Here is a 10,244-nt window from a genome sequence, read left to right as displayed (position 1 = left end):
ACAAGTCTTGGAACAAGAGAAAAAGCTGTGCATTTGCTGGTTTTGTCAATCCCCTCGCCTTGCTCCCCCCTGCAGCTGGGCCCCGAGGGAAGAGTTAACAGGAAGTGCCTGGCGTCCTGCAGCCACAGAAGCCCATTGTTCTCCAGCTGGCCCCCTCCCCCTCGTCCAGGAAGACCCTCCAGGGAGCTCCTTCAAAAGGGCCGGGCCGGTGTCTCCATACTGCAGGCCAGCCAGTCGGGAGAGCCAGCACAGGAAAAGGAAACCCGCCGGGCGCGGGCTGGGGCACAGCTGTCACCGCAGAGTCTCGGGGGGTTTCCGAGGAAGGGGGGCTCAGGCTCACCCGCCCCTGGGGGGAGTTGCAGCCCTCCCCCACAGTCCCCATCTGGAAGCCGGAAGGCTTTGATCTCAATTCTTTAAGTACAACTTAAGCTCCTGCCTCCCTCCACCCATTTGCCCCCCACCCCTCCCACCCCCAGCATCTCTGGGTTAGAAAGTTTCACACCGCAGCCCTCCTCCGTCTGATTTCAGATCTCTTTTGCAGGCACTAACCGCCGGCTTTTTCTGATTAGAAGACTCGGATTGCGGGGGGGTGGGGAGTGGGTGCTGTGCTTTGGCGAGGCGGCCTGGATTTGGGGGGCAAAAGGAGGCAGAGAGCTGCGAGCGATTCCCTGGGAGATCCTGGGGGGCAAGCAGGGTGAGGGTGAGCAGCTGGCAACCAGATGTGAGTGGACAGGTTGAGGGGGAAATTAATTGGTGCCAGTGGGGGTGGGCGGAGAAGGCAGGACCCCAGGGGGCCCCCGGGTAGCAACCTAGGTACAGGAGGGAGGGTGGCGAGACTGAACGCTGAGATAACTTCTTAAGTGACAGTCAACAATGTGCTGGGGAGGGGGCGCTGATCTGAAGCCGATTGGGCCAGGGGGCTGGAAGGCAGCGAGAACGAAAAGGGCAGGGAGGGGCGGCGGGGTAGGGACCCAGGGGAATTTCTGCTGAGAGGGGCTGCAAGAAAGGGGCAGGCAGGGAGCTGGCCTTGGAGAGGGCTCGGGCCTGGACATGCAGGTGGAAGGCCTTAGGCCCTAGGCTCAGCTCTCCTGGACACAAATTTTGGGGAGACCTTAGCTCCCCGGACACAGGTGGGCAGAACACGCCTCTAGGCTGAGCCTCAGAAAACAGATATGAAATACCCTAGTGAGAGCAGTCCCGGACACAGGTGGGGAAGGTCTGGGCTCCCCTGAACACAGATGTGTGGATCTGAGCTCCACTACACACTGCTGTGGAAGTTCTGGGTTCCCCTAGACACCGATGTGGGGTTCTGGGCTCCCCTAAACATACATGGGGGGAGGGTTTCAGTAGCCCCCACGCCAAGGGCGGGAAGCGTGAGCCTCAAACTCTGGCAACCCCCATTTCCCTTCAGCTTTTCTATGCCATTTACCTGATTCCGAGCAGACGCTCAGCCCCAAGAGCCGCCAGCTCGACCTCTGCCTTCCTGCTCGGCGCCTAAACCCCGCCCCGCGCCTAAACACCGCCCCTACAACCGCAGGGCGCGCTGGGGCGGGAGGGGGAGGCAAGCGCCGAAGGTCTGGGCGGAATCCGGAAGGGACCAGTTTGGGGGCGAGGGGGCGGAGCCGGGGTCACAGACCAACACCTGGAGCTCTAGGAAGTACTTAGCTCGGTGCAGCGCGCGGGGGCGGGGCCCAGAAAGGAGTGCAAAGCGGGTAAATTTGCATAACCCGCCCCCGTCTTGATTGACACCCAGATAACCCCGCCCCTCGCCCTGGCTACATTACCCACCCAGAGGGCCCAGCCTCGGACTTAAATTTCCCAGCCTAGATCAAGTCCCCGCCCCGCGCCACTAGCAATCTGGCCGAGGCCTGCGTTTTACCGCCTCGGGCGGGTGGACGTCGCCCAGGTTCCTGGAACCGGGTAAGCCGGTCGGGGAGCCGCTTCTGGGCTGGTCTCGACCTGTGGACCGGCCCTTTCCCAGCTCAGCGGAGTCCGAACTGGGGCATCTGTTCCTTGGGTCCCACACAGTGGAGGAGGCGGGGGTGGGGGTGGGCGTGGTGAGCGAATATCTGGATGGGGGGTGGGGCACCACTAGACCTGTCCGGTACTTGCTCTCCTGCAGGACAATCCTCTCTGGACCTCGGTTTCCCAGTCTGTAAAAAGTGGACATTAAAAGGACCGACCTCAAAGGAAAGTAGCAAATGCATCATTCACTCACAAAAAACACTTAGTAAGCATCTACTAGATTCATCTCTTCCCTGATGGAGGCCACAAGCTAGAAGAGGAGACAGACCCAGAAAGAAATGTAACGTTGCAGTTGTGATAAATACTACTACTACTACTACTACCACCACTACTACTATACTACTACTACTACTACTACTACTACTACTACTACTACAAAGTAGCTCCTGATCAGAATAGCAATAAATATAGGGGTCTTAGACTAAAACGGAGGGCAGAAAGGTAAGTTCCCTGATGATTTGCCCTTGAGCTAAACTGACTTAACTAGGTAAATAGGGAAGAGAAAAGACTCTTAGCAGATAATAGCATATACAAAGGCCCTGTGGCTGGAAAGATTATATTTCCCTGTGGAAATATAAGGAACAAAAAGTAGATCAGTGTGGCCAGAGAATGATGCAAGATTAGCCTACTACTACTACTACTACTACTACTACTACTACTACTACTACTACTACAAAGTAGCTCCTGATCAGAATAGCAATAAATATAGGGGTCTTAGACTAAAACGGAGGGCAGAAAGGTAAGTTCCCTGATGATTTGCCCTTGAGCTAAACTGACTTAACTAGGTAAATAGGGAAGAGAAAAGACTCTTAGCAGATAATAGCATATACAAAGGCCCTGTGGCTGGAAAGATTATATTTCCCTGTGGAAATATAAGGAACAAAAAGTAGATCAGTGTGGCCAGAGAATGATGCAAGATTAGCCAGAGATGGGCTGGGCACAGATCAAGCAGAGTCTTTCAGACAGTCTTAGGGGTTTTGTCCCTCTTCCAAAAGCAGAATTTTCCTAATTCTGGGACAGTGGGCAAAGTGATTCAATGTTATTTAAATAATGTAATGAATCCCTCAGAGTCTCTCCCTTTTCAGCTAGTCTAAGGATCGTCTTTGGCAATAATGTGTCTTTAACCTTTCTAATCTTCCTTTGTAACAAAGAAAGCTGTCTGGAACCTAACATTGGCTACTGTTTCAGCAGGGTCTTATGACAGTGTTTCATTTTCATTGTAACTTTTATACACTGTTACCTTCTAAGTATGGTGAGTGATTGACAAGTGGGTTAAGTTTTAAAAATATATTACTTAAATAGTAGTACTGTTGTTAAGCAGATATGACAAAAATCCTGACCCTCAACTCTCTGAAGTTTGGGAAATTCAATTCTAAGAGCCATGGGAAGTCACTGATTAATGAGATAATAAATATTAAGCATTTAGCACCTGCTTACCCCAGACAACCTCATTCACTCACTCAGGCCTGGGCTGGGCATTCATGGAATTGACATTTATATGGAGCCATGGATGCTAAATAGAACTTAAATATATCCTTTCAGGAGGTGAGCAGTGCTCTAAAGAAGGCTGAACAGGGTAAAGGAGTAGGTAGCAGAGTGGGGTGCTATTTTAGATCAGGTAGCCAAAGAAGGCCTCCCCAAGGAGGTGACGTTTCAGCAGAAAGTGAGGATGGACTTGTGGATGTCTGGGAGAAGAGCGTTGCAGGCAGAAGGAACAGCAAGTGCAAAGGTCCTGGGGTTGGAACACACCTGTCCTGTTCTCCAAGCAAAAAGGAGGCCAGTGTAGATGAAGCAGAGGAAAGCAGGGATAGTGAAATGATCCCATTTGCATTTTTATAAGATCAGTGCAGCTGCTGCATAGAATAGATTGTGGGCATCAAGGGCAGGGAGGAAGCCACTGCCCTCACCCAGGTGAGAGGTGAAGGCAGCTCACAGCAAGGTGGGAGCCATGAGGGTGGGGAAAAGCTTGGAGTGGGATGGGTAGTCAAGTTGACAGCACCTGCGACTGGACAGGGTATGAAGGAAGGAGAAAAGGGAAGGCAAGAAAGATTCCTCCTCAGCTGAAAGCCTGGCAGCAAGCAGCAAGAATCCTCTTTAGGTCCTGCTAGGTTTGGAATACCTTAGAGCCTCAAGGGGAGACAGAGAGAGAGGACTTGGCCAGACAAGTCTGGAGGTTAGGGGGAGGTCCAGGATGGAGAGCAAAATTTGGTAGTCAGCACAGAGGTGGCAGTTAGGGCCTTAAGACTGAATAAGCCTACTTAAGGGTGAGTATAGACAGAGATGGACCCAGGGCCTGAGGCAGGAACCATGGGTGAGGTGGGAGTGTGAGTGCGGGGGGCCTGAAGGCAGGAAGAATCAACCCTGTCAAATCATTAGCATTAGACCAAACTCAAGCTGGGAGGGGAGCTCTCGTTCACATTGAGCTACTGGATGAGGAACTATTCTTCCAGCTCTCTGGGCTTAGCACAGTGTCTGTACACACTTTCCCATACATATACATATACTTGTATTGCTGTATGTGTTTTTATTATTTTTTTCAAAACAAACAACTTTTTTTTTTAATTGAAGTATAGTTGATTTACCATGTTGTGTTAGTTTCAGGTGTACAGCAAAGTGATTCAGAGATATAGATATATATAGACATACATAGATTTTTAAAGATTTTTTCATGTGGACCGTTTTTTTTTAAAGTCTTTATTGAATTTGTTACAATATTTCTTCTGTTTTATGTTTTGGTTTTTTGGCCCTGAAGCATGTGGGATCTTAGCTCCCCAACCAGGGATCGAACCCACATCCCCTGAATTGGAAGGTGAAGTCTTAACCACTGGACCACCAGGGAAGTCCCTAGATATATATTCTTTTCCAGATTCTTTTCCATTATAGGTTATTACAAGATATGAATATAGTTTCCTGTGCCATACAGCAGGTCCTTGTTGTTTATTTTATATATAGTAGTGAATATCTGCTGTATGTGCTTTTTTATAAATTTATTTATTTTATTTTTGGCTGTGTTGGTTCTTCGTTGCTGCGAGCGGGCTTTCTCTAGTTGCGGCAAGCAGGCTTCTCATTGCGGTGCCTTCTCTTGTTGCAGAGCACGGGCTGTAGGCATGCAGGCTTCAATAGTTGTGGCTCGCGGGCTCAGTAGTTGTAGCACACGGGCTTAGTGGCTCCGCGGCATGTGGGCTCTTTCCGGACCAGGGCTCGAACTCGTGTCCCCTGCATTGGCAGGAGGATTCTTAACCACTGCGCCACCAGGGAAGTCCCCAATTTGTGCCAATTTTGGACAATGCTGTAGTGAATACCCTTCTGGAACCTCTTTTTCCAGGCCTGAGGTTCCGTGGGGATCCACGGGCCATGAGGTGTGTGACAGTTTTAGTTTTCACAGCTATTGTCCAATCGATTACTCCCCAGAGGGCTTGTCCCAATAACCCAATGCCATGTAATGGCGTGGAAACTCCATGGCTCATCAATGTCGACTGTTGTGTGACAAATTTTCAATTTTGTCTCTCCTGATGGGTGAAATGGGGTCTTGGGGAAGGGTATACGTTAAGCGGATGTATGTGAGGGGCACTTGGCCTGTCTGCCACAGCATCACCTCCAGCCCTCAGCCCCCAGTGACCGGGTACCGGAAACCCCCAGGCGGCCCGGGCGGGGGCGGGGGTCGGCCAAGCAGCTTCCCGCGGAAGGAAGCGCCCGGCGGTTCCTGCGACAGGATGCGCAGTGATGCCCCCTCCCCAGCCGCCGGGGACTTCCCGGGGCCCGGCCAGGTTGTCGAGGGAGTTGCTCCCACGCGGACGCATTGAGCTACCGCGAGGGGTGTGGGGCTGCAGTCCCCCAGCATCCCACTGCGGAGCTGTGGGTCGGTCCCCCGAGGGGGCGGCACTAAAGTCTTTCACGTTTCCCGGTAAGGAAACGGGCTGCGGTGGAGGTGAGATTCCCGTGGGGGGCCCTGAGGGAGGCAGGGAGGAGGGAGTGCGATGGGTGAACGAGGCAGGAGGGGAGCCAGGGGCGGGCATTCGGGGGCGGGGCCTCCCCTCCCCCGCACCCTCCTCCCTCAACCCTCGGGGTCAGGTCCCCCGGGTCTCGGGAGGCCCGCCGTGGCGGAGCCTGCCGTCTGGAGGCGGGGCGGGAGCTTTCCCGGCGCCTCCCGCCGCCCTCACCGCCCGCACCTGCGGCTCCTTTGTCATCCCAACAGCCCCCACCCCCCACCCCCCAGCCTCAGCCCCCCACCCCCCAGCCTCAGTGCAACGTCTACAGCCGCTCTCCTAAACCAGCACTGGGGAAATTGTGAGGGTTTCCTCCTCTCTGGGGGGCTAACCTGGGGATGGGGTGGGGCCAAAGCAAACAAGCGCTCCCACGGGAATTACTAAACCTACAGCCTCGCAGGGAAGCTGTTGAGGCCCACTTTGCAGATGAGGAAACTGAGGCTGGGGGCACACCTCCTCGCCTGAACCACACAGTTATACCGCCAGAGACTGGAACTGGGCTCCAAAGGTCACCTGCTCAGTTCCACCCCAGTTGTGGGATCCCTGCTGATTCAGTTAATCAAGCGGGGGGCGGGGAGGGGGGGAGGGCTGTTGGGAGACATCCTTCAAGTCTCCAAAGGAGGTGCGGTCCCCCGACTCTGCTGGGGTCACAGTACCCAAAGTATCCCCCAAACGTCTGAACTCGGAAAGCACTCTGACCCAGCCAGAAATATAGGAGAATGTCCAAGGAACCCCCAAACGTGAGAGAGTTATGGAAAGGTCAGAGCACCAGGCAATCAGCACCCAGTGCTCTGGCAAAGAAAAGGGGCCCGGCCCCTTCCCGCCCACTCTGCCCACGTGGTAGCCGGTCAGACCGGTTTCTGGGGCCCCAGCAAGCCGCCAGCCAGCTCCTGACCCCTTAACCCTGCCCCTCCCCCACCAGGGAAGAAAACCAGACGGGCTCCACAGACTTTTTCTTCAAATGGTCTTTATTTTCCTATCTGGCGTTTCTAGCAAAAAGGCCAGACAGATGGAGTTAACAGAATCCACCACGGTAAAGGTAAACAGAACCCCCCTCCCCCAAAACTGGCCCAGTCTCACCAGCAACTGATCCCAGCTCAGCTTTACAGCGCTCTGAACAACCCCCTCCCCCCATTTCTGTGATTCAGACCAGGAACGTCTGGGTTGATTGTGTCTGTTGGTCTGAGGAAGGATCAAGCTTGAGACTGTCAACATATTCCCACCTCTAACACACCAGATGAGAAAAATTTTAACCTGAAATTAAATCTGCCCTCTGCCCCCGAAGGCCTAGGGGCTCGGGGCAATAACCCACAGCACGCGGAGGCGAAGTGACTCAGGCCGCCCTCCTCCCATTCCCCTGGGCGTCCACATCCCAGATCCTCCTCCCAGGCCTCACACCCACGCAAGGCAACAGGAAGCTCCCCACGTCTGCCCATGACGCAACGATGACCGCTTGCACAAGTATGTCACTGGAGGGGGAAGGGGAGTGCCTGGAATTCTCTGAGGTTGGAAACGCAAACACCAACTATTGAAAAACCTTGAAAGGGCAGCACAGCCCCCAGTAAAAAATAAAGTACGACCCTGAGGAGTTTAAAGAACCAAAGCTTCCTTCTCCAAGTCCCAGAAGGAGAGGGTAAGGTCCACATCCCAGTCCGTTAAGACAGCACCTGTGGGCGCCCGCGCCCCCGGCTCAGGCTTCTCGGTGTCGCCGCTGCACACAGGTGGCGACGGCACCCCGTGGGTAGAGTCCCTCTCAGGGCATCTCGGCAGCCCGGGCGGCTGCCCCTCTCCACGGTTTCCGCGGGCGCTCCCCCGGGAGTGGGCCTCGCCTCGGGTCTGCGCACTCTGGCCGACGGTTCGGCCCGCGCTCTGGGCTCTGGTAGCGCCGCTCACGGACCCTCAGAAGGCCACCACGGCCCGCACCAGCACGTTCAGCATATTGTCCGGCGGGCGGCAAGCCGGCTTCGCCTCGCACGCCGGCGTCGCCGTCGGGGGCGCGGCGGGGCTGCAGTTCAGGAGGCCGGAGAAGCGCCTCTGCAGGACACGCGCCAGGTTGGGGAAGGCGCCCTCCGCTTGCGCCGGAGGGGGCTGCAGGCGATCAAGGACGTCCGAAGAGGCCCTTTCCTCCTCCTCCTCTTCTTCTAGGCGGGCTTTCTTACTCGGGACCAGTGCGGCGTCCCCACCGTCGCTCAGGCTGCAGCTCCGCCGCTTGCGGCTGACTTTGGCGGGGCGCTGGGCACAGCGGGCAGGGGTTTCCTCCGCTCTCGGTGCCTCCTGCGTGTCCATGGGTTCCGGAGAGGGCTGCTCACCGTCGGAGGGCGCTGCCTCTGCTGCGGCTTCCGCTTCCCGCGGCGGGTGCAGGTAAGGGTCAGGGGAGCGGGCGGGCGGCAAGGGCACCTCGGGCTCCTGGGCTTCCACCTTGGCCGAGAGGTAGAGCTCCCGGGCGCTGCGCATGACCAGCGACAGCTGCAGACTCCGGTGCAGCCGCAGGCCACCGCGCTGCATGCGCGAATGGTACATCTTCCACACCGACAGGGTCATGATGCGTTGCGCCTCCTTCTGCACTTCCATAGCTGCTTGACGGAGGGGCGAAGGCGGCGGGGACACCCGGCTGGGCAGGGCAGGTGGCAGGTGCACGCTGGACAAGGCGCTCGTTCACGCCTCTCTCTACGGGCCAACCCACGCTGAGACGCTGCCAGGACGCTCTGCCCCGGCGCCCGCCACCCGGGCCCTTTTGTACCTCAAGTGAAGTCACTGAGACGCCCCGCCCAATCAGAAAGTCGCATCCGGGCCTTCCACAGCTCCGAGGCGAGAGACTCCTTAAAGCGACAGGGTGGAATTTACCGAGCAAAGAAAAGGGACCCGAACTCGTGTGAGGAGGAGCGTTCCCCAGTCCAAGCTGAGCTCTCGGGGTGGTCTGCTTCCTCAGGGCCCCCCACTGCACCCGCGCGCGGGCCCAGGGGAGAGGGGCCGTGGGTGGGACTCAGGGTCCACCCACGGGTTGCGTCTGGAGACCCCTGCGGGTCGTAGGCGGCACGTTTCCCTTCGTGAACCCGGGAAGACTTGGGTTCTAACCGGTACATCCCCCGTGGGAACTGTGCCTAGCATCTACCAGGCGCCTAATTAATATCTTGTTTTTGTTTCTTTAAATCAATAACGATGCTTACACTTGCTAAGCTCTTACTACGTGCCAGGCGCTAAAGGCTTTCCTTTCATAAACATCTCATTGATCTCTCACCTCCACTCCGCGGAGGGTAGTTATATCTTATTTCTTCAGGTGAGGAAACCGAGGCAGAATGACTCGTCCAATATTTGCTAAACGAATAAATGAGCCACGGCGGTGAAAGGGGACCAGTGGAACCTGAAGCTCTCCTGTCTCTCCAGCGTCCGCCAGCCCCCGTCACTCCCCTTGTTTGGAAGCAGTTAAGAAAGCGGGACACGCTGGCTGGCTCTAGGGCAAAGTTGCCCACTACACGGGCGGCGGACGTCTGCAGACACAAGCGCAGCCCAGGCTGCCATCTCTGCGCTCCGCTTTGAGCAGCCCCCACCCCCACCCCAGTTTCTGTCGGCACGAAATCCACCGTGGGCGTGGACCTCGTAAGGCGGAGGACCCGGCCGCAACACAGCCCGAGTGAACATGTGGCTGCGGTCCCCCAAACGACGCAGCCGTTCTCCGCCTCTGCTTCCCGGGAGGCGGAGTTGGGATAGGACCTAGAAACTGAGCAACGCAGAGATAGAGCAGATAGATAGAAAACATCGGCCCCACCTTCCGCTACGCACTACAGTTCCAAGAAAACCTAATTCCAGTTCCTCAGAAAATGCAGAATTGTTCGAACAGCTCCACTCACTCGTGGTGCGGGCCCTTTAAGGGGAGGCTTCCCCCCAACACACACACACACACCCGCACTGGTGCGCGAACCTTCCCGCCACTAGATCCGCCAGACTTCCACAACTAAATTTGGAAGTAATGACGTAAGACATGCGCTCTAGCCGCTTCCGGCTGCCCATATAAGGACTGGGGCCAGGCTCTCTATACAAGACTTTAGCCGGCTTTTTCCGGGCCAGCGGGCGGGCGGGGGTGGTGCCTTACCCTCCGGGCAGGCCCCCTCCGCTCTCCGTCTCCCAGCCGCTAGAGGTGGTTGGAGCCCCCGGTTTCCGGAGCGGCGTCCAGAGGGCCCCGCGGAGAGGGAGAAGAAAGTTTCGCTTCCTTCCCTCCGGAGGCCAGGAAGGTGT

At 56.1% G+C, this 10,244-nt stretch overlaps 1 protein-coding gene across 1 annotated transcript; it reads right to left on the bottom strand.

Annotated features, from left to right (window-relative positions):
- Positions 1 to 6,963: 6,963 nt before the first annotated feature.
- On the bottom strand, positions 6,964 to 10,244 carry IER2 (immediate early response 2). The gene has a single exon (XM_007103625.4). The coding sequence runs from the start codon at positions 8,580 to 8,582 to the stop codon at positions 7,911 to 7,913; it is 672 nt and encodes a 223-aa protein (XP_007103687.1). The 5' UTR covers positions 8,583 to 10,244; the 3' UTR covers positions 6,964 to 7,910.

The sequence above is a fragment of the Physeter macrocephalus genome, chromosome 2 (genome assembly GCF_002837175.3).
Source record: "Physeter macrocephalus isolate SW-GA chromosome 2, ASM283717v5, whole genome shotgun sequence".
Classification (NCBI taxonomy): Eukaryota; Metazoa; Chordata; class Mammalia; order Artiodactyla; family Physeteridae; genus Physeter; species Physeter macrocephalus.
This window is presented reverse-complemented; position numbering and strand designations above follow the sequence as displayed.